Source organism: Rousettus aegyptiacus, unplaced genomic scaffold (assembly GCF_014176215.1).
Source record: "Rousettus aegyptiacus isolate mRouAeg1 unplaced genomic scaffold, mRouAeg1.p scaffold_m13_p_10, whole genome shotgun sequence".
Classification (NCBI taxonomy): domain Eukaryota; kingdom Metazoa; phylum Chordata; class Mammalia; order Chiroptera; family Pteropodidae; genus Rousettus; species Rousettus aegyptiacus.
The window spans coordinates 85,720,470-85,744,581 of record NW_023416285.1 but is presented as its reverse complement, the minus strand read 5'-3'; the positions used below and the strand labels follow the sequence as shown (position 1 = coordinate 85,744,581).

General features: G+C 43.7%; 1 protein-coding gene and 1 long non-coding RNA gene across 3 annotated transcripts in view; both read right to left on the bottom strand.

The window, feature by feature from the left end:
* Positions 1 to 1,893: 1,893 nt before the first annotated feature.
* The window catches only part of PIP4K2A (phosphatidylinositol-5-phosphate 4-kinase type 2 alpha), a 148,710-nt gene continuing 126,491 nt past the window's right edge, over positions 1,894 to 24,112 (bottom strand). For both annotated transcript variants that reach the window (XM_016124673.2, XM_016124683.2), the window contains 4 exons: positions 16,482 to 16,595; positions 8,653 to 8,896; positions 7,134 to 7,237; positions 1,894 to 4,183 (listed from right to left, as the gene is read on the bottom strand). In XM_016124673.2, coding sequence (XP_015980159.1) covers positions 4,103 to 4,183; positions 7,134 to 7,237; positions 8,653 to 8,896; positions 16,482 to 16,595 — 543 coding nt within the window. In that variant the 3' untranslated portion in view covers positions 1,894 to 4,102. The remainder of the gene's footprint in view (positions 4,184 to 7,133; positions 7,238 to 8,652; positions 8,897 to 16,481; positions 16,596 to 24,112) is intronic.
* Positions 18,547 to 22,729, bottom strand: LOC118608698. Its single transcript, XR_004953144.1, has 2 exons — positions 21,396 to 22,729; positions 18,547 to 21,364 (listed from the first exon to the last, which is right to left on the bottom strand). It is a non-coding gene; the product is annotated as an uncharacterized LOC118608698 (long non-coding RNA).

Below are 24,112 nucleotides of genomic sequence, written 5' to 3'. Positions count from 1 at the left end.
ACCAAAAGAAAGCACAAAAATATAATAAAAATAAATGCAGAGGTTAATGAGATTGAAAACAGAAAAATGATAGATTGAGGCCATTAATCAAAAAATTCTGGTTCTTTAGTGAAAAATGTACAAAATAGACAGACTGCTAGTTAATTCAATCAAGGGTTGTGATGACAGAAGCAGAGAGAGAGAGAGAGAGAGAGAGAGAACTTGAAGATATTACAATGGTAGGCTTTGAAGATTAAAGGAGCCAAAAGCCCATTATGTAGGCAGCCTCTAGGTGCTAGAAAAGGCAGGAAATGGATTCTCTTTGGGCTCCAGAAGGAATGAGCCCTTCTCTTGGGTATATACGTAGAAGTGGAATGAATTCCTGAGCCATGGCCACCTACATGTCATCATTTGAGGAACTGCCAGACTTTCCTGAAGTGGCTGTACCGTTTTACATTTCCAACAATGTTTGAGGGTCCTAATTCCTCCACATCTTCACCAACACTCGCTATTGTCTGTCTTTTTAAAATTATATCCATCCTAGTGGGTGCGCTAATTTAAAATCCCTAGAAAGGTTACCTGCAGTGGTGCAGGGGACCTGCAGAGTCCACCAATGTTAAGAAATTCAGAGTTTAATTCCACGTTCAGTCTCTTGGCTTTGCCTTCTCTTCTCTATCCCACTTCATTACATGCAGTTAGATATTACATACATTTCTACTTAATTATATACAGATCTTAATCTCTTGCATTTAACCCTTGACAACTATTTCCAGAAGTGTCGCGTTCAGGATTTAACGCTTCATATCAACTTTTGTTCTTTTATGAATTAGCAATAACCAATTTGTTGGGACTAATGTGAATTCAGTCCAGGAAATTAAATAATGAAAATGGAAATAAATGTCTACAATGGCAACTGTCCACAAAGAGAACCAAATTGAAGTCCCTGCTGATTGGTCAGTTCCGTGTAATGCAACACGCATGTTCCTAAAACTCACCGCTCTGTGCAAAATTGCACAATAAAAACCACAGAGCTCACAGGAATAATAGAATTAAGGGCACGAGACCCAAACACTTCATCAGTGATGTATGAAAAAAAAAGGGAACCTAATAAAAACAGTAGCACAGTTTTAAACATGCCAAGTAGCCAGGGAATACATAAATACCACAACTGTGACAGGTTACCCCGAAGAAGACCTTACGGGTGCCTGTGGCGGTGGGCGTCAGAAGGGCTGCGGCTCCTGGGTTACTGTAAAGTGGAGGCAGAAAATGATTTGCAGTCAGATGGAAGTTGTTAACGCCAGCTACGGACCAGTGTGACTCCTAACACATGTGGAACCGAGGTCGCTGGCAGATGTTTGAGGGGTGTGCGTCTTGCGTATTCCTTCGCGGCACGGTGCAGGAGCTGGGTGCAGTCTCCTCTGTTCATCTAATATTCCTTTTGGACCAGAGCACACAAGTACATGGGAAGTGTGCGTTGTGCTCCCATCATTCCCTCGTGTATCAACTGCATTAGAACAAATACACATTTTCAACACAAGTGCTACAGCTGAGCTGTGTTTGCAAACCTGGCACCAGTGGCAATGGAACGCTATAGGAAAGCCTTTATCCATCAATGGAATCCCACTAAAGTTTCCAGAACCGCTGATGCGGAACTATGGTTGATAAAAATAAAACGATATGCTTTAGGGTATTCCTTGAAGAGATTTCTTTTCTCTGCCAGTCCATCTTGCGGTAAGTCAATTTTGTCCTGGAAGTTTGTATTGTTTACTAATTAGTTTTCAGGTTGAGAGCCGAGCTCTAGTTAATGAAAAGATTCACTTTTTCTTCTTCCAGGACAAAAGATCCTCTTAGTACCAGGTATTTACAATTTGTTTGCAAAACAGAGAAACACAATCAAGAGAGGAACAAAGGATCCACCTTGTAAGTCATCAGAGTGCTTTATTTTGTAAAGCCCGGCTCATGACTGGAGTGTATTGTTAGCACTAGGCAAACTTGCTCACTCTGTCCAAATAGTTCATCGACAGAAATGAATGACAGAGACTGTTACAGACAAAAATAAAGCATTTTGTAAACTTCTAAAAGCATACACAGATTGGCCACAAAGGAAATAGTTACTCAAATAATGTATATGTACCTTATCTTTACTTCAGGGTCTCACTTTTATCGTCTTGGGTCAAAGAAATTACAGTATAACTTCGGAACATTGGAAGTGACCGTATGCCACAATGAGTAGTAGGGGGATGGATGGAGGGGAGCCACATCAGTCTCGATTAACTCAAATGCAAAAACTGCCGATTTGGACAACTATGTCACAGCGATGTTAACATCATCTGCGGAGGATGGCAAATCTATGCGGTTAGTAGATGAGAGTAGGATGGGGTGGCTGCTGGCTTCCAAAGACGGATTTGCTATCCCCTCGTGTTTTCTGAAGTAAACCCGCATACAATGGGCACAATTAGTTTTGTTAAGACCTGAAGTAAAGTTACTGGAGGAGGCGGTAGGCAGGGGGTATTTGTTGAGTGGTAAGTAATTATCGAAGGGTAGACTTTTTTTTTTTTCTTTCCTGAAACTGTTTACAAAAATCATCTCAATTTCAAAGGCACAGCTTTAGCACAGTGTATAAGTTGATAACCTATTCTAAGCAAGTCTAATATTTTAGCTTGACGCCTTTCAGAAAAATGCCAGAAAGTTGGTAAATACATGATCAATGTTGGAAATTTATAACTTGATTAAACACAATCAGCACAGTTTAGGGCAATGAACTTATATGACCAGATTTGGGTTAAATGTTTTTTGTTTTTTTTTTAAATCATTATGTTGATAAATGCACATCTGGAGGAAACAAAACAATCCTTTTCCTTTCATTGTAAAAGACTGCCTACCATGTACTTTGAATAAAACATTCACCCCAAAACATGACTGCAGGATACATTTCAAAATATGACAAACATTATTTCACCTACACCGTAAAATGACTTTACATGTAAACTTCAAAAATCACATGCTGTACATTAAATTTTTAGATTCAAAAATATCCCTGCTTTCCTGATAATGTAAACAGTAACATTGAGGGTTTCAGTTAAAGGGATAATTCGTAACAAAATATCACTGTTTAGACAACGGTCAAACATAAGCATCTTATAATTCAGATTCGCAATTAGTAACAGGAGAATTGAGAATTCTAATGCTTTGCCTGCCTTCCCACCATGGGAGATGTAGATACCATTGCCCCAAACTATGCACTTTTCAGGTAAGCTTTATTTTTATTTTTTCAGCATTAATTCCTATGTTGCAACATAAGAGTGTAACAGTGAAGAAGCTCCAGGCAAGAACAGAGAAGTAAGCAGTTTTCCTGGATGTATTTACTGAGGTGAAAACGCGCAGATAGAATCACCAGGGGCATCAGCTTCTTGCTGGAGGAGGGGCGTTTGTCACCAGACCCTAAAAGTCCCCACATCGCGGAGGCAGAACCCTGAGCCAGGACACGTGGGAGGTGCCAGCACTCCTCCATCTAGTGCCAGGGGCTCGGGGTACAACTATTAAGGAGTGTCAGCGTGCGTGGTAGGAGTGTAACATTCGTGGTTGTTTTTTTCTTTTAATCACCATCATTATTATTATCATCATTATTATTATCTTCATTATTATTATGAATACTGTCTCACATCTTTCAGCTCCAAAAAATAAACCGATCCACAGTTTATCGTGTGATGCCAACATGGTTGGTCCGACATGCATTTCCTTCGCCCCCTCCCCCCTGCATGTGCTCATTCATTCATTCATTCATTCGTTTGTCCATAGCTGGAATCAGAGGGCTGTTGCCTAAACACGCTCTGACTGAAGCTGATCAGTTTTCCTTAATTAATTCATTAATTTCAAAGATGCACACGCACACATTTGCACACGCGCGCGCACACACACGCACACACACAAGTCCGAAATAGCTAGAATGATGCTGGGAAATATCAGGTAGCTGTTAAAGCGCGTAGCCCCCGAATCAGTCATCTTGGCCTGCAGACGTAAACGAGGGGGTGTGCTTCACTGAGTTTGGTTTTCACGTTTCCTCCACTGAAGCCACCCCTGTCCTTCCCATGCTCGTCATGTCCGTCCAAGGATGTGTGGGAGGTTACGTCAAGATGTGGCCAATAAAGTCCAAAAAGCGCTTCGAATACTGCTCCGGGTTCACCGTGGAGATCTCCGCGCCAGCCTGGGCAGTTTTAAAGGAAAGGAATATTGAAGTAATTACTACTCAGTATATCAACAGCAGTTTCTGATTGTAGCTGGATAGAAAGCTAATAATTTTAAAATCTGCGCAGCCTCTGCTCAGAATATCTTGGATAGGTATCTGACTAATCGAGGTTCTTAGGGACCCCTATGTGACAATGAAGCAGAAAGCGGCAGAAACAGCAGGTGCTGTTATCACATACGCTATGACCTGTGACTCCTGAAACTTAAAAAAAAAAAAAAATTGAACGAGCCATGTTTGGGATGTTCCCATCAAACAGTGGCATCTGGGTGGCCTACACTCCGGAGCCACGAGGAGGACACCTTCGTTTATCAAGACAGCAGATTAGAGATACCTTGAGAATGACACGAACGTCAACATTTGGCTCAAGGGAAAGTCAGATGACAGCGACAAGGCGGCCGCGGCCCCTCAGCCAGCAGGGACACAGCGCTGCCGCCCGCGGCCCCCCGCAGGGCGGGGCCGGCTCCCCGCACGCACGGGGCGGAGAGGTGGCACTGCCCCGCGTCACCGAGACCTCCTTGGCGCAGGGCTGCCAGGCCCCTGCCGACGACACCGCTCGACAGGCGAGCAGACCCAGAGCAGTCACTGGTCGCTTTGCTGAGCTGCAGAGGGGAAGACCAGAGTTTTACTAAGTGACTGGGCGCTGCTTTTGGACACCGTGCTCGTCCGCGAGCACGTCACTTCCACGGCTGGTCGGCTGGTCGCCAGGGTCTCCGCAGAGGAGCCCGGGCAGCAGCGCCACCCGGCAGGCTTGGCCGAGTTCCTGCGAACTGCGCACGGTCTTAGGCCATGTGCTAAAATGTGGAGCTGAGCTGGTGACTTAGGGGAGACGCAAACGGAGGCGCGTTTGCCGTGGGACATTTCCAGTTCCACACGGACTAGAACTGCACGGCGGGTTTGCGGAGGGATGGGGACAGACGCAGAGCATCTCCCCGGGGTTCGGCCCGTTTATCTCATGTATCCCCCTACGCAACCCCGCGAGCAAGGCGTTAGGACCCCTTTATCAGCTGGGGGAACCCAGGCTCCAAAGTGCTTCCTCAAGCTCACTCGGCCAGAAAGCTGAAACAGAGACTCCAACCCAGGTCTGTCTTTGCAATACGGGCACCCCTGCTTCTCGAAAGCCTGCGCACGTTATGACTCTTCGCTTTTACAAAAGACCCATCTTAGTACTTGCGTCTGCTAAGCAAAAGAAATCCGAAGAGGATTTTTACTTTTACCAGAGGAGGTGGCAAATGGAAACAGCGATCCGCGCTGGTTATGCAGCTAGCCCTCACAGAGGCGGCGTGCACCCCGAGAGGCCCCCACCCCCCGGGACTGCACTCAGCATCTCGGGCACCCAGCCCGGAGCTCCGAGCTGTGTCTGAGTATCTACGCTTTTATCTCGATTGACTCTGTTTGCCCGTTAGCAAGATGGGTCCTAAGGTGCCAGAGAATCCCAAGAGCTCGTGAGGGTGTTGTGCTTAGCGTGGAACTGGATGTAATCAAACGCATCTGGTATGATGTGGTAGGTTATTTTGGGGGGTCTGGGAACACTCAAAAAGTTTTCCACATACATTAGTGGCCGCTGCTTCTTCACCTGACATCATTTTGTCTTACGAGAGTTTTCATGGGAACGCTCTCCTCGCAGGGAACCCGGATCCCCACGGTTTCCCCCCAGAGGCAGGCATCAGAACAACCCCAGAGCCTAAATTTTAGAGACCCCCTCGTCCAAACTTCTGAACTGGACTCGGAATCAGGGAAATCTGGCATGCGCGTTTTTATGAATGGGACTCAGAAGACTGCGATGCCAGCCGAGGGGCGAGAGCAAATGTGCACCTTCCTCTCTCACTGGTTCGGGGTTCGTGCCACGGTCAGCGGGTCACCGTAAACAGTTGGTGACGAAGTGATCGAAATATTTCTGCGGCTAACGCAATATAGTTTTAGGGTGATTCCGTTGTTGGGAAGGCAGCCTGTTTGGTTTAAAAAAAAAAAAAAAAAGAGAAAAAGAGCCTTGAACAGAGGCTGATGTTCTGTTGTATGGTAGTTAGCTTTACAAGTCTTCTTGTTCACACCTCTCTTGCAGTGTGAACAGGTCAGGGCAGGCGTCCATCTATGTTTAGTGCACCTGGGAAGCCAAAGGATCCCTACAACACAGCATAATGGATACCCACGACCTATGAACTTTGACCAGGCAGGTAGGGTTCGCTGGTGGGGCAGGGGGATGGGACTAACATGGAGCAGGGGGTGGGCTAGGTCCTGGGGAGCAATCCCCATCTCCGCCACTTCCCAGTGGTGTGGCCTGGCAAGTTACCACTTAAGTGCTCTTCCTCAGTTTCTTCAATTGGTAAGCAGGGAAACGCTAGTGCCCCGCTCAGGCCTGTCATGGGGATTCAGCAAGGTAACATATGCCTGGAATGGTGATAATTCTGAGCAAGCACAAGGGTAAGGACTTTAGATGATTAAACTTTGACCTTGCACTTGAAAGAGCTCTGTGACAGAAAAAAACACAATTCACTGTAGGAAAAGAAATATCATACACTGCATGTTTTGGAAGTGTCCGTAGCGGAGAATAGTGCTCCAGTTCTGAACGTTTCATAGTAAAACACTTGACGATCTTCAGAACTTTATCTCTGAAACGTTTTTTAAACAAAAAAGAATTTGTATAACAGTCTAGCGCTGCACGTGTCTATGAATATCCCTGGAGTGTAAAAGGAAGGGACATGGCTGAGTTTAAGTGACTTGCCAAAAGCCTAGGCAGCCGAGGGGAGCGGCATTAGCATGGCCATTTGCTGGCTCTGAAGCTTGTACTCAGCCCCCCGCAGGGAACAAGAACCACTGAAGGGCTCTGGCCCGCCTGGAGCTGGTCCCAGCAGGACAGACAGCGGCATCGAGGGCCCAGACGCTGAGAAGGAAACAAAACGGAGATACTTACGCCATGTTTAACAGTTTTTGCAGCGTGGGCAGCTTTCTTTTTTGCATCGTAATGAGTCAGAATGTCAATAATTGCCATAAAGTACACCTCTTTCCTGGGCGAGTCTGTAAAGGGACGAGAGCAAAGTTGGGCATGAGTGACCACACAGGGACAGGCACAGGCCGCCAGTGGGGGAAGAAGCGCTGAAGGGTGAGGGGTTCAGGGGGGAGCTGAAGGAGTCTGAACAAGAGTCCACGTAACTCCCACACATCCCTATTAAACAGCTTAATTCTGCATCCAATTCCCTCTCAATTTAAAAAGTAAAGAGAAAAAACAGCTTCAGGATATTAACAGGGGAGGTCTGAGGGTGAGACTGTTTTTATTTGTTGTTAATCTGCATTTTCTTTAATGATTGCATACTGTTTGGTGCACACACAAAAAATCTTCTTTTAAAATACTTTAGAAAACAAGTAGAAGCAATTATGCTACTTAATCTTCTTATTTTTTATTACTGGATTTTGAGATTCTTAATTAGATGCTAGTTCCTAATTCTCATTAGCTCTAGTATCAAAACTGGACAATGGTATGTATTATGTATAATATCTATCTTCTATATATTTCCACAAATATGATGCCGTTTCAATTCTGAAAAATATTCTGATTATACCCGATTTTCTGTGTTGAAGAAACAACTCAGTCTCACTTGGCTAATATGCCACATGGGTTTTTTTTTTTAAAAAAAAAACAATGATGAATCATACTTTTTATTACTAAAAAAAAAAACAAAAGAAAACAAAAGAAAAAAAGAAAACAAAAGAAAACAAAAAAGAAAAAGAAAAAAAAAGAGAGGCCCGCTCTTATATCTCTAAAATATTTTTTTCTCATGTATAAGTAGCTATAGTAGAAGGTATTATTCTTTCAAATATCTAATTGCCCAGATGTCGAAGCGTAAGATGGATCCCACGCTAGAGAGGAGGGCCACAGACCCCTCAGTGGGGGAAGGCAGGGGGCAGAGGACAGACACAGTGGCAAATCAGAGGTTCATCCCAGAGCCTGGGCTGGCTGCAGCGCTCCTGGGAGGGAAGGGCTGGCCAAGATGAGGTGACTGCCCTACAGAGTGTCCATGTGAGGGGCAGGGTGGACCACGTAGGTACCTAGCTCAGGACAGATCCATGACACTCTAGAGTCACATAAAAGAGAGGTAGTTCGGAAAAAAAAAAATTAAAGACATTTCTTATATGTGTCACTATATTTGTATGGAAGTGTGTGAATATGTTTTTTGTTTACGTCACATAGTTTGCATTTCACTCCATTAACTCGACATCACAAGATTCAAGGACCTCATCGCATTACACTCCAAAACCAGAGATTATAGTTACCTTTAACATACTCTTGTCCCCAAATCAATCTACTGGGACTCTGGACTCTGGAGAACGAGGCCTGCAGGACACTATGCTTTCAACTGGGGTTGTGATTACTGGTAGATAACAATGCACAAACCGAACCGCAGGTGAAAAGAGCTGCGAGTAGCTCAGCTTACTTTCATGGCACTTGATTCCATAAACATCAATGTTTGGATCAAACTCCCCGGGAGCCAGGGGCGGGGAGCTGTTGAGAGTATTTCCGGGGCTGTCAGGCGGGGTTCCGATCGGGTGGGTGCCGTCGCTCTCCCCTTCCTCTTCCCCATCATTCTCTTCACACTCCACGTCTTCCTGTTCAGCTCTCTCCACGTCGTGGATTCCCACCAGCAGGCTGTAGTCCATGAGCTTCAGCTGGGCCAGAAACTGGAGGGTGGGGAGGTGACAGGGTCAGTTATGCCTTGAACGAATCCCCAGATTTTAAAGAAAAGCAGCTCAGAGAAGTGCACATGGGGGAAGCTGGGAGTGAAGGAGCTGCAGAGGCAGGAAGAGGGTCTTCCCAAGGCAGCCAGGAGTCTCCTTCATGATGCTCTCACAGTCCCAGGCAGTTTCTCTGGCCCCAAAATGTATCCCTGCACTTTGGGCTGGTTCAGACCTAGTGTTATTTTTCCTGACATGCAAAACTGAATGCTGAGGGGCGTGCATTTATCACATGCAGGTCGGATTATGCCAGAAAGCAGAGCGCACTGACTGGCAAAAAAAGACTGAGGGAGGGAAGAGAATGTTTCTCTGAACAATTAACACTGGCTAATGTGAAAAACCAGGGACCTCCCAAGTAGCGTCCAGCAGAGTCTCTCAGAATGGTTTGTGAAAGCACTTTGAAATTCAGCACACTCCGCTGAGGAGATTATTATGCTGTCCATCACAAATAAGTAAAAGCCCAAGTGTCCCAATCAACCCGCAAATGCCCGTGTCGACACTCCGGTGAATAACACGGTCCTTCTGTACTGCTCGGGTTTCCCTCTGATGGAAGTGGGGAGACCAGAAATGCTAGAGGTGGTCCGTCCACCGCGAGGCAGCAGCGGCCGAGGACCCTGTTCTCCCTCCCTGTCCTGTCCCAGCCACAAGGGGCAAGACCCCGCTCTGGGGTGGGTACTCCTGCCTGCCAAGTTCTTTTTGCATTTTTCATGTCATGATTTTTCTTTTCTTCTTTTTCAGTCGATGCATCCAGACACGTGCCCTTAAGCACAATATATCAAACAATCAATTAAAATGTGGATAGTATTATTGAGGACCAAATGTGGCAGCCTATCTGCTGGTTGGACTATAGGCACCACCCCTCATCCCTGGCAGGTCGGCTCTGTGCAGCGTCCAATTCTGCTCAGACCCTGGGCTCATGGTCCTAAAGGATGTGTGACGCTGACTTGACAGGTTTGGTGCCATCCTCACTCAGTGATGCAGAACCAATAATGGGCCTCAGGCCCGCTCTGACAGAATTTAAGAAATGAACTTCCTTACGCAAAGGGTGAGCGTATGAAATTATAAGTCTTGTGGTTCTGGCTGAAATGAAATTAAATCAAATTTTGGAGACCTGCAGAGCCATTTATTTTTCCCAAGCCTGTCAGGAAGCAGCTTTGTCTCCTCTGCCTCCAAGCCGAAGGAGAAGACATGCTCCCTTACATACTGGGAGAGGACCTCACACTCCACTATTTCTTAATGCTTTCCGTGGTCACCAGCCAGGGCCCGCTCCTGCCTGCGGACTCCTTCCTCAGCTCCCATTTCCCCCTCAGCTTCCCACTGCGCATTCCCTGGCGCCAGGCTTAATTCTCCCCATTTGTTCTGAGCTCAGAAAAAAGAAATCACCCAAACTTTTATACAAGGCAGGAGAAACCTGATACTTAAAAACAGATAGAAGCAAACCCTTTATCAAGAGAGTGCCCGAATGGCCAACAAGTGCATGAAAAGGTGTGCATCACTGATCATCAGAAAAATGCAAATCGAAACCACACTGAGATTTCACCTCCTGCCCATCAGAATGGCTATTATCAAAAAGACACAAAGTAAATATTGGAGAAAAGGGAACCCTTGCACACTGTTGATAGGCCCTCATTTAAAACTGGAGCTACAATAAGACCAAGCAATCCCATTTCTGTGTATAGAACCAAAGGAAGTGAAACCATTATCTTGAAGTGATAGCTGCATTCTCATGTTAACTGAAGCATTATACACAACGGCTAAGACTTAGAAACAACCTAAGCGTCCCTTGATGGATGAAAGGATAAAGAAGCTGTGGTATGGGTACGACAAGAAGTTACACAATATTCTATTATATACGTATATATAATGAAGTATTATTCAGCCTTAAAAAAGGAGGAAATACTGTCATTTGTGACAATGTAGACGGACCTTAAGGGTATTATATTGTAAAATAAGCCACTCCCAGAAAGACATGTTATAAAATATTGCATGTTATAAGTGAAATCTACAACAAAAACAAAAATAAACCCTCAAACCCCCCCCAAAATGAATTCATAAAAACAGAGTAGAAAAGTGGTCAGACAAGTCAAACGCTGGGTTCTGAGGATGGGGAAGACTTTTCAAAGTTACTAAGTACCTGGGCCTCCGCAAGCGCTATCTCTGGCAGCACGCCTTGCCCCCATGTGACCGTGGGCCCGCTTCAGAGAACCCTGTGGCCCAAGTGTTTTGGGAACAAAAGGAATTTGGGAAACACTGCACCAGAAATACGCAGTCATATTCTCTGACCCCAGGAGGTACGCAGGGCAGCATGCTCACTAGGGACCCAGATTCTGCCCCGTCTGTTGTCCAAGGCTCCCAGGAGGCCGTGCCTGGGGCCGAGCTCAGGGGAAGGGCCGGTGCCTCCTTTGTCTCATCTACTGCTCTTGCCCATTCCTAGCACGTGCCTGCCCTGACCCCTTTACCTAGGGTCTCTCTCTGGTCTGCTTCCCACACTCCTGCGGCCCGTCTTGGATGCCTCCAGAGGTCTGGCCACAGCTGGAGACACTGGATCGCAGGCGACAACATCAGCTTCCCCAAGTCTGTGTGTGTGTGTGTGTGTGTGGTGGGTGCAGGCGGGCGACAGCTTGGCCAGACTGAGTTTTGCTCAGCTTGTACGGTGGCAGGGCGAAGGTCCCCTCCTCCCCATTCCTGCTCCTCTGGGCCCTTGGAAGGCCTCTGAGAAGCGGGAAAGGCTAGATGCTGTCAGAACTTCTCCCTCCAGGCTCTAAAAGGGAACATCTTTTCAAAATGCAAATTTGATCTCATCGTACCCTTTCGACGGTGTCCCTTTTCTTGAAGGGCAGAAACAAATTCTAATGGCCTATTGGACCTGGCTAGTGTGGCCCCATCACCTCTCGGGCCATCCTGAACCCTATTCCCGCTTTCCCCGCTACCCCCCACCTCCCGCTCGACTATTGGGTCTCAGCTGCAGAGACACTTGCTCAGGAAGGCTTTCCTGGTCCTGCCCAGGCCACGTCCCAAAGCAAGGGCTCATATGGCCCTGTACACTTTTCCCCTGATGACACCTGGCTTAGCTGCGCATTCATGTTGTTAGATTATCTGAGCGACTTGTCTTCCCTAACAAGGCGGCCCCGTGAGGGCAGGGGGCTGGTTCTGTCCTCACCACGCTCCTGAGCCCCAGGAAGCGATAGTAGGGACTTGATCCGTTTTGGACAAGTGGATGAGGTGCCTGCTTCTTCTTCCTTAGTCCTCCTCAGCTCTCCCTAAGTCCCCCAACCCTTTCCTCCAAACAATAACTACCTTGACTGAATAAAAACAAAGAACCAAGTAATAACAAAAAATCCCGTCTGAGACTGCAAGAGGCAGCGTCTATCGGAAGCAAAATGAGGCCATTTACAATTTATCTTTGCCGTGCAGAACAGAGCCTGCTGTTTGAGACCTGCAGACAGTTGACTTTCAAATACACTTTCAAGTGCGCTTTATGTACAAAAGTAAGGGGCTGCCTGTAATTAACTTGCCAAGGGTCAGACAGGGGAGGGGTGCCATCTGGGGCTTGACTGGCCCACAAAGTGGACGCCTTCCCCTGGTGTCCGTGCTGCTTGCCCGGCTGGCAGGCTGGAGCACCTCTCCTGGGCCTCCTGCCTGAGGTCAGACCACGGCTTCGGCTCCTTTTCCAGTGAGGAGACAATCGTCGCCAATAAGTAAGGGTGGAGTTAGGTCCCGGCACTGCCTAGTAGCCCGTGACAATTCCAGAAGATCTAGGAACAATTTACTCTTCTCTAATTAAAGTATCAGATCATCTTTAAAATAAAGAGGCTAGGTTTTAGAGTCGCATGGGAGATTAGATCTTACTTCTCTCACCCAGCTCCGTGTCTTGTCAAAACATTCGCCTCTCTGAGTCTGTTACTCTAACTATAAAATGGGACAACAGCACTCAGCTCACAGGAGTGAGGAAAGAAAGGATTACAAAGGGAGGATGCCGCTGAGGCGAAGAAACATGTAACGATGGAAGCGGCTGGTATAATAGCCACGTTGTCACCGTCACGGTAAAAGGCCTTTTTCCATCAAGCACGCAATTTAAACCACGAGTTAGGTGAGCTGACAGGAAAAACACGTGGAAACCCCTGCTGGCTCACCAGCTCTTATCTTCGTCAACTTTGTTTAAAATCTCTTCTGAAGCAGAGTGAAATAGAATTTGGCAATAAAGCTGAGAGTCTTGTTGGAAAAAATTCCCGTTAGGTACCAGGAAACTGCTGTGGATGGAGATTACAGGTTGAGAGGAGAGAAAGGGGTCGAGTCCCGCCGCTGGCGTCTGCTCCAGCTGACGTCAGGAACTTAATACATATTTGCTCAGTTTCTGTTCATCCCTTTAAGCTTCTGACTCAAGTTTATTGGTGTTTTTTAAGTACATGAGATTTCAAAGCATGAAGACTTATAAATCTTTTAGGTCTCCTGCTTTTCCTCCTTTCCAGGTTCTTAATAATTATCTGTCAGATCTTTGATCGGCCTCCTTTTCCCTCAGAATATTTCATCTAGTCTGATTCCTTCATAACTAACTCCTTGTAATGCCACATCTTTGAGCCGGTACCTTCCTCAAGATTTACGAGCCCTGTCATAAACTCTTCTAGAAAACGATGCGGCAAAAAAGCCACGAATGAACTCTTCCTTCACAACACATTTAAATTCACTTTATTTGCAAACTTTATTAACACATTTGCTCTACTGAATTACCCCAACGCATCTGTGCCATAGAATTAAAATTCCGACCAGCTGTTTTTAAGAGTTATGGTTGATCGCTTGTTAAAAGTTATAATAATCCTCCTTTGGAGCATGTATCAGAAAACAAAGTCTCAACTGCGCTCACAAACATTTTCAATTTGCATTTTATACCAGAGCAGTTTAGGAGTGCGGCCTCAGATCTCAGACTGAGTTGAGTAGCTCCGTCTTCGGGCAAATTACATAGTGTCTCTGGACTCAGTTTTCTCATCCGTAGACTGGGATAGTAACAGGGCACATCCTCAAGGAGCCGTGATAAGAATGAAGAGCGGGAACGACTGCCTGGCGAGGACTTGGGGTGTCCATGCTCCTCCGTAAATGCTGGCTGCCACCCTCTCGCTCCCCCCCATGGCCCAGGTCGTGGGGCCGTCAGTGTGAGAGGTGAGAAGCCCTGGGATAGGGGCGTTCTGGGGCACAAGAGAAAGAGCACAGTTTTGCATCGGGTGACATTTGGATCCCAGTGTGGACCGATGAGAGGAGTTCATGGTCACGATCAGAACTGACAATAAGCAGGTCAGAAGGCTACAGCGATTTTCAATCTTTTTGTGGAGAAAAGGGCTCACATATATTTAGTTATGAACTAAAGCACTTTCTGTGGAGGACCAATAGAACGGGATTTTAAAAGCAGCTCGAGTCTCAAACGACAGTTCTTTTTTCCTACAAAAACAGATTATTTATTGAGCTGTGTTTAACTTGTCTTTTACTTTAAACATTAAGTTAAAACTAAAAAAACCAACTCTCCGGCCCTGCCTCCCCCCTCCCCCCCAAAAAAATGCACTCAAACAGTCAGTCAGCTAAATTAGAAAGCATGGACCTGATGAAAAAAGTACACCAGATTAAGTTCTAGCCTCATTATCAAGATCAGATGTCAAGCTACTTCACCATAATTACCTGCTTAAAAATTTAATGATGCTTCAGCATGAATTTCAAAACTAAAGACACTTTTATCAACCATTGAGAATTTTTAAAAATGAAAGAACCTTTATGCCCTGGCTTCCATTTCAACTAAACGGCTAAATGCGACAGCCATGCAAGGGATTAAACTATTCAAATCCTCTAATCAATGAGATTATTAGAGACAACAAAAAGGCCTAAGAGGATCCTTATGTAATTCAACTGTAAATCTGAACTGCTTTTGTTACATTATTTCTGGAGTCTATCATATAGTGATATACAGTCAACGGCGGGGAAAAAAAGATGAATACAATTTTCTGGCAGATCACAGATAACCAACCCTAAGGGCTAGTTGCCACAACTGCTAAAACAATATTATCCTCAGGATTAAAAATTTGCTGATTAATGAATAAAAATCCAAAGAGAGTATATCTACCTATGGTACTTAGTTATCAGTTAGGTCAAGTTAATCCCAAAGGGAATGTTTAACCATTAGCATTTTATTAATAACCCTTGACAAATGAAGAAAAATAAATGCTTATTAATGAAAGACTGGAGAAAAAATTTTGTATGATAAAAGCAAAAACTTTTATCTACTTTTATTTTAAGCAGACACATATCTTTCACATATAACCAACCAATATGTAGGTTCTGAATGAAGCATATATACCGTGGTTAAAATTAGGTAAATTTTTAAAATTAAAATACTTGATGACCAAAACTAATATGAACTAACTTGGTCAGTGTGTCTTGCAATGAAGGAGATATTAAAAGATTAAAAAGGAAATCTTTATGCTGTTTCCGCCCTCATGAGGAATATGATCCAATGCATGACATACATTCTTTGGCTCAATTCATTTTAATTGTTTTTGTTTTACGACATGAAAAAAATCCACAAAGCCACTTTGTAGTAGATCTGTACTGGTATTTGGGGAACTGTATTTCAAAGTAAACACACACACACACACACACACACACACACACGCATACATATGAACAAAAGTAACGGCTACAAAAAACTTCATTTAGTAACTCTAAATTAGAATTCTCTTTGCACTGTCTTGTAACCTAATAAGTTTCAAGAAAATAACTTTTTCCTGCATTTCTAAAAGAATTATTTAAGGAAGTCCAATGGGAGAGCTGCAATGACTTTACAATAAAGAAAAGGGGAAAAAAAGGTATATTTTTAATTCTTAAAAAAAATATTTAAAAAGAAAAATCCATGATAGACTTAAAGTCCATTTCCGCACAGCATTTTATTTTTCGCAGCCATCCACCGTGACCCCGGTGTCCAAACTCCCTTTGAGCTCTTTCCCACGATGTGTAGGGCTGGCTTAATGGGCCTAGTGACACGAATTTCACAGAGGCTGCTGGAAATAGTGAAGCTTTAGGTGATCGAGGCTGTGCTTACTAACACCGAGCTGAGGTTTCAACAAAGAAAACCCCAAACTCAAACAGTTCCTAAACATTTGTGTTTGAAAAGCTCTGCTGTTTGGAGGAGAATGCAGTCATTCCCCTTCACCCCAACCCAGGTGCCCGTGGGGAGTCAGTCTGAATGGGCTTCAATTATGCCCAGGCTCTCCCCAATCAGCCCAGGTATGGGAACCCAAGGGTGGGGGTACCCAGCAGAAGATGGCAGACACTTTCTTTTGTCTGCCTCCTAAAAGAGAGAGCTGCTGAGCCAGCACACTTCTTTTTCAAACCAGATCACATGTGAGACACACCTGTTTATACCTGATTTTGATAATGTACCGTATATTTTTTCTTTTGTTATAGTTTTAAATAGATGGTTTAAAAAGCTCCTAAAAAGCAACAGAGTTGACATTTACACAACGGGGCTTTCCTTTATATTGAATTTTCTTACCTCAACATCTTTTTTCAGTTTTTCCAGGAATACCTTCTTGTTGTTGTCATCAATATAAATCTTTTGGCCCTCGTTAATGAAATCATTATCCTTTAGAGTTGGCAGTTCTTTGGCCTGAAACAAATGAGAAAAAGAATGAGAAAGAAGCTCGATTGAAATCTAAAGGACACCTCCGCATCCCAATCCTGGAGCTGAAGTTTCTACTGGAAACTTGAGTTTGCCCTATTTTCTGCAGGGGTCTGACCCACGATAACGACGTGTGAGGTGGCCTGATCACCGCTAGGGGGCACCAGTGAGCTATGACCACTGGAAGCATTCCCACTAGGAATGGAGGGTCAGCCCTACTCCACATTATAAGGCTTTTGTAACAGATTTCATGGTTTTCTTCGGAATGAAACTGACTGCTTTCTTAGATTCCCTTTCTTACAAGAAGTCTTCTAAGTATAGAATTCGTATTCTTGGAATTATCAAGAACCCTCAATTTTCTTACTGGTACAACCCAACTCCACATCCCCCACACTTTTTGGGTAGCCTTTGCTAGGTTCATGTTACAAATAACATGTTATCTTGTCTCAGAAAAGCACCACCCATAACCATATCTAATTTCTGAGTCAGGGAGAATACGGTGCCAGAGGTTAGCCATCTGTCCTTCCAAGCCGGACTGCTCACCACCACGCCAAGAAGGAAATTCTGTTTTCATTTGGACAGTGTCAAAGGAAGACGTCTTCATTTAGCATAAAACATATTAGGATGAGAAGTTCTGCCTTTACAAATAAACAAGAGGGCAGTGAGCTGGCAACTAACTTGTACTTACACTGACCAACAGAAAATAATGGGTGACTATCAAAACATGGGTCATAAGCAGAAAAAAGTCCAGCTCATGCTATAGGGTAAAATACAGACATAATTTTAAAACACTATGGATTATTCTATTTAACTTTGTGTAACCCGTGGTCTGGGAGAATTCAAGAACAATTAAAACTTCCGTTGAAAAGAATCCAACGTAATATATTGCCTTTCTTAGTATACTAACAAATGCCCGAATGAATCTCTTTTCCATAACTGCGAACTAAATGAAAAAAAAAAAATTCAAGGAAAGAACATACTCTCCTTCCTGGTTCCTACACCGCCTTCCTCCCTCCACCCTTATTTAAAGCAATAAAAGAAAACTCACTGGGCATCTCCACTGAACCATCTTGAAAATGCCTGAACCGTTCACTTTCTCTTTCTGTTATACAAGGTATGCACATTAATATAAACTACTCACATCTATCGATACACACACATATGCATATGTTATGCAATTCCAAATTAGTAGCTTTGCTATTTATTTTAACTCTGAGAAAATGTGAAGTTCCGTGATTTTGAATTTGATATACCTACTGCCAAAATAATCAACCTTACAAAGCAGGTAGAGCAAAACTTGGAAACCCAAAGATTCAATTCAATAGCAGTTTCTAGAAGACTGTCATGTGTCAGGAATGCAAAAACGAACAGGTCAACATTTCTATAAAGGAGTTTGTAATCTAGTACGAAAGGCACAAAGAGCAAGTAGGCAGAAAACAAGGCAGCATGAACATGTAAAATGCACAGGTAAATAATTTGGTTCTTGGGGGGAAGGGCTGATCTACTTTCAGATACTTTTATGCCGAGTCATAGAGTCTTGAGGAAATAAAAATACAATGCCATTCTCCACAAAAATGAAGGAGGGGCCTGGTAGACTAACCCCCGATTAAATTATTAATCGGTCATTAATAATTTAAAAATAACGTAATAAATAGAAAAGAAAACTCTGAACGTGAAGGTAGCACCTTAACGGTGAATGTGTGAGTCAATCGCACTGGACCCCTCGGCTCTCCTTCCATTAGAACTCTAAACGTAATGGCGTGTCGCCATGAAGGAAACGCAAGGACCTGAAGTTTTACAAGCTCGTTCAGGGGGCAGAGAGCACTGCCCAAAACATGAAATCAGAAGCACCTTAGGAGAAAGGGTTGAAGCCAGATCTATGCACGAAACAGAGATGGAGAAGGATTCTGGTTCTACCAGAAACGCTTGGGCGTTTCTGTCCAACTATGTCTTGGGTGGGGAAGGGGGTTGTGAGGGTTAAGATATCTGCCTCAGCTGCACAACTCATTTTATATGTGGAAGAACAGAAGGGGAGAGGGATTTTGGGGTGTGTGTGAGAGAAACCTGCAGGAAGGATGACAGGCCAAAGACAAGGCGGTAAATGACACATTAGACCCGAGTTTGTAACAGCAGTCACATTCATGAAGCCGAAGGTCACGTAAGGTTCACCCCAGCAGAATCACCGCATGTGACAGGCAAAGCATAATCCTAGCTCATAAAACTCTGCACACCCTGCACTGTATTACTAAGCTTACCTGCGAATTTCATAGGCACTAGGGACATATTTTGCTGAATCAAGTTTAAAAAGGGCAACCGGGTTGGTGAAAAGACTTAAGGGCTTATATTATCGAAAGGCTCAAGAGGCAAAGGCAGAACCTTAGCAGGGCAGCTGCTAGAATCCGATACTGGTGTAAAGACACCCGGCCCGACGTGCCTGTGGGATGGCAGAGCGCTCAGGAGCTCCAGGGTTTCGCAGACACGAACCCTGAAGTGCCAATCCTGGTTCCAGCCCTAACTCGCCAGGGACCAGGGCCCGGTTTCTGGGCCTCTCCAGGCTGTTGCCTCAGGTGCAGGATGGGGAAGGCCACCGGCAGCAGCAACAGCCTCAGGTCCTGTGGTGATGAGCACTTCCGAGCATCGGTTTAGTTAAGTGCGTCATCTCATTTACTCTTCGCAACTATCTCAGCTATATTCTTAAGCTTGTCTTAGGGACAAGGAAACTAAGTGTAGAGAGATTATGCAACTTCGCCAAGGTCGCACAGCTTGGCAGGTGAGCCTGGCAAGTGGGACTGGGAAGCCAGTTCTCATGCTGAGCTGAAAACCCAGGCTGCCTATCTGTCATTTGGCTGAGGTAGAGTCATTCTGAGAATTTGATGAAAAGGCCATGTGACACATGTAAATAGTGGATGACACTTGTTATCGCCATCATCGCTGTGAGCATTCGATAAATTTTATGGATTTAAAACTGGTATTAAAGATCGAGAATGCATATAAACATGTTTTTCTTTTCTTTTTTTTAAAAAGGACTTTACATCAATTTTTCTTTTCTACTAAGAACTGGAAGACAAAGACAAAAATTGCCTGACTGATTCACCTTCAAGAAACTCTTACTGCTTACCTTTAAAAAAAAATTTTTTTGATTTATCTCTCCAATAATGAGCAACTTATATTAAAAAAACACATCATTTTTTAAAAAGGGAGGTAAACCGTTATGTTATGAAATAATGAACATAAGCTCTCGGTGTCACGCTGCCCACAAAGGTGATGGCCGTGGGGAGCAGTGGCTTCTACCCTTTGCTTCGCGACAGTGGATTATCTGTACTTAGGAGACTTTTGAGATCTGGAAGTCACTGGGTCTGGTTCTTTGATGAGTGTCTTTCATACCCGTTCTAGTTCATTGCAGGCCAGAGGGCGGAGGAAACCACAGGAGGCAAAGACATCGGCTCAGAGACACTTCGTAACTGTGGGCTCTCGGAGGCTGGCGTCCAGCCAGCGGTCAGGCCTTTATGTATTCGTCCCGAGTTGTTTTCCTGGAGCTCCCAGTGAGACGGGGAAGTGCAGCAGCATACTCGGTACTTATTGGGGATATCACCAAGGTGGACAAGGTGTGGGAGGGACCTGCCGCGTCACCCTCTCCGGTCCGCCCAGCCCAGGGCCCTGACGCCTGCCTAGGGGCCTCTGGTAGCTGCTCCCAGGCCCGGCCCGCTGAGTGAGCCTCAGCAGGTCAGCACAGCGAGTTTAATGAGGCCAGATTACTACTTTCCCTTTTGCATGAGGTCATTCTACTGGGGTGGGGCAGACCCCAAACGGCATTCATCTCTACTAATGTGACGCGGAGATGCACAAGCACAGCTAAAGGCATAAGCAGAGACATCGTCCCCCCTGCAGCCGGCTGTCCTGCTTCCCACTGTTTGGATAGAATCAGCAGATGAGCGTCCCTCACACTTTCCTGCTGGGTGATGCCAGACTCCAGGTCCACTCGGCATGGTCCAGGTTTCTATTTAGGACAGACCGAAGCCTGAGGTCGCTGCCTGGGTTCTATGTTGGCTTCTCCAAAGATTAGCTGTGTGACTTTGAGCAAGTCACTTAAGCTCTCTGTGACTCAGCTTCCTCATCTTTAATGGAGGATTAGCAAACGGCGTTGTCATGTGAGGATTACAGGAGTTTGTACAGGTAAAAAGCTTAGGACGGTGCTTGCCACATGGAAGGTTACGTACAAACATTGTTTTTGTTATTTGCTGGCTGTGGTCTCAAGAATGGCTTGTGTATCTAGAGAAAAGCTCACCACGGCTAAATACAGAGCAAAACTTTTTAAAAAGGTTGGCATACTTAACATTTTTATACCTGTTGTGATGTTCTGAACTGGCTGCTTAATGTGCCCAAACCTCAGTTTCCTTATCTATACAATAGAAAGTTAATAATACCTATCTAACAGGGTTAGTGTATGAACTAAATGACTCAAAATACACAGTGCTTGCGATGAAAACTCACTCTGTATTGGTCTGCATCTTAGTTCCACAAAAGCCACTTTTGACCATGACCAAGAGTGTTACATGGTGTGTTTCTTACAATTGTATAGACGTGCTCTTCCTCGACCCTTCCTATTTTTAAAAGGAATTGGCTCTTTAAACTTGGGACATCAGTAACCTACCCAAGTTTAAAATTTCCTTTGTTTACAGGTTTTATCATTAGATACAAAGAACTCGTGTGAATTCTCTACATAATGATGACACTTTCCTTACTCACCACACACAAACCTAGCATACACAAGCATCACCACACACAAACCTAGCATACACAAGCATCGGGCTATCGTTCTGTTTCACTGCAGCAGACACAGGGGACCCAGAGGGCGCGTCAGGGGCATGAAAGGCGGCAGTGGCCGGAGGCTCTTACTCCCCTGCCTTGTCTGCTCCAGCTCCGTGCCCTGCTCTCTCCAAACTTTGACTGTAAATCGTCCTGGCTGGCAAAACCTCTGCGGTTACTGCAAAAGCTAATTGAAAAACCTCAGTGACGATATCCTTCCTGAAACCCAAATGAGAATAAAATGTTGCTATATGATAATAAAAACTGGGTAAATTAACTTCTTGGAGTAATAAAGTATCTAAATTTATATTTATTAACATGGACTAAAATTTAGCAATTTTATATATACGGCCAAAGACAGAAATTTGCTGACTCATCTTACCTTAATTTTCCAAGGGTTAGTTTTCCTTGGTGAGTACATTATAAGAGTGGGTCATTTCATGAGTGCTATTTTGCTGACCTAAAGCAGAAATTCACTAACTGAAATCTTAGTAGCCAGAAAACATTAACCAAAATACTGGAGAGTAATAAGCTCACAGGGAATATTTGACTTGTTAGGAGGTGTAAAAAAGAAAATTGTTTCCTTATAGACATTTTTTCCTCCCTTTTTGTAACTACATTATTGAGTGAAACATTTCTGTTTTCTTTTAAAGCACAGTATTATATAGGTTGTCCCTCAGCCAGTCTATATTCTTTTAGTGGTAAGAAACACATGATGTTACTATATTGGTTGTGGTCAAAATGGCTATGTGTAACTAAGACATGAACATGGACGTGAGAGTCAAGATGTGCAAGCTGCTCTGTCAGAGCCGGAAGATAACCAACATCTGCATAGTATTTGAAATCTATAAACGCCTGAATATAATTACTTATTATTCCCTAGGGTTCAATAAAAAACCTAAACAGTCTCAAAGGATAGATCTGGCCGAGGGTTTGAGATGTGTTTTCAAAAAGGAAAAATATGCAGAACTAACAGCTATAAAGTTTAGAGCTCTCATTTTTCATAAATGAACATGTACACTCGTGGTCAGCTCAGCAGACAAAGACCTGGGAGCAGAGGCGATGGCCAGAGAGAAACCACAGATCATGGGAGGCACATTAGAACGGCAGAATGAAGGTTAAAACAAGAGAAGGCATTAGAATTTCCCTTCTAATATGAAAATCCTTAGCACTTTTTATAAAGACTTTAAAATTCCAAATCACTAAAAATTTTGCAGATTCTCTGAAAACCAAACCAAAAAAAATGTTTACTAAAGGGATTTATATTTTCTATTTGTTTCAAATGGAAGTGTATATATATATACACACACACACACACACACACACACACACACATACACACACACATAGATAGATAGATAGATAGATAGATAGATAGATAGATATAGATATTTCATTAGGTTCTGTGATATGATGTATAATTGCTATCGCTTGCATGGAGTTTAACAATATTGAATATTTTAAAGGTTTGTAAAGCCAAAAATTATATGGAAATTTTATTCCAGTGAGACTTAAAAAACCTAATTGTCTTTCATATGACTCAAAAACACTTTAAAAATCACAAATATTTAAAGCTGTATTTTTCACTGTAAATACAGAAATCGAACTAAAATGATACTGGCTTTGACCATCATTCTACAATTACATTAAATTATACAAAAAAAAACAACCATTGTATTTTAAATTGCCATTAACAATAGGGGGAAAATGCATGTATTTAAAGTGCACAGAGCCAAAATCTCTAACACATAGAACCAAGCTTTCGCTTTGGCCTCGGTAGAGACTTCGGCAGGAGGATGAAGTGTGGTCCTGTCTCACTTGAGTGTTTAATGCAAACAGGATCTTGGTGCCAGAAGGTTTCAGTGCAAAGGATAATACACAGCCTAGCACTCTTGTGATTAAAGGACTTGTATTTCAGAAAGAAATGAATTTTTGTCCGATGTGCTCATTTGGCAACTCATTTAAGAGAAGTCGGATTGTCAGCCTTGATGTCCAAGATTGCTGCCTGGTGTCCCTTTGATGGGTTGTACTGTGACACTCTGAACTGAATACACAACATAAAAAATATGTACTAATTATTGTCTCATGTTCAGAGCTGCTTGTGTTCCCGATCTGCTTGTTATTACAAGCTCACCTAAATGAAAACAAACTTGCAAAAAAGACTCACCCTCCTTTCACCAAGCTTGCCAAAAAAACTCGATAAAAGTCAGTCTTTTATGGGGCCGAAAACAGACTCCAGAAATATTTCTGTAAGGGAGAGAATTTTAGGTAATCCTTACATTAGAGCTAGGATAAAGATAATTTGATTGAATATATGCGGTATCAATTTTGGAGTAGTAAGAGATGTAGGGACATAATAAAATCAGTTCTGCTTCTCAAAACACCCAAGCCACAAATTTGATATGTGAAAAGGCAAATTAGTGAATTTAGTAAAGTTTATACAGAAATAAAGCTGGCAGGTGTTTTCTCACAAAAAGGACATATAACAACCTTCTTTAACAACGTAAGCAGAATGTTTATATAAGTTTGTGGCTTGAGAAATGAGCCAACAGGTCATTAATAACTTATAATTTTCATAAGGAGATTGTGTACATTTGCGACCAGTGCCTGAATGTGAAAGTTTTTATTTCGAATGTTTGTTTGCGTGTAAATGTAGAGGGAGAACATACCTCAATATACTTGTGAAACAGTGCTACGAT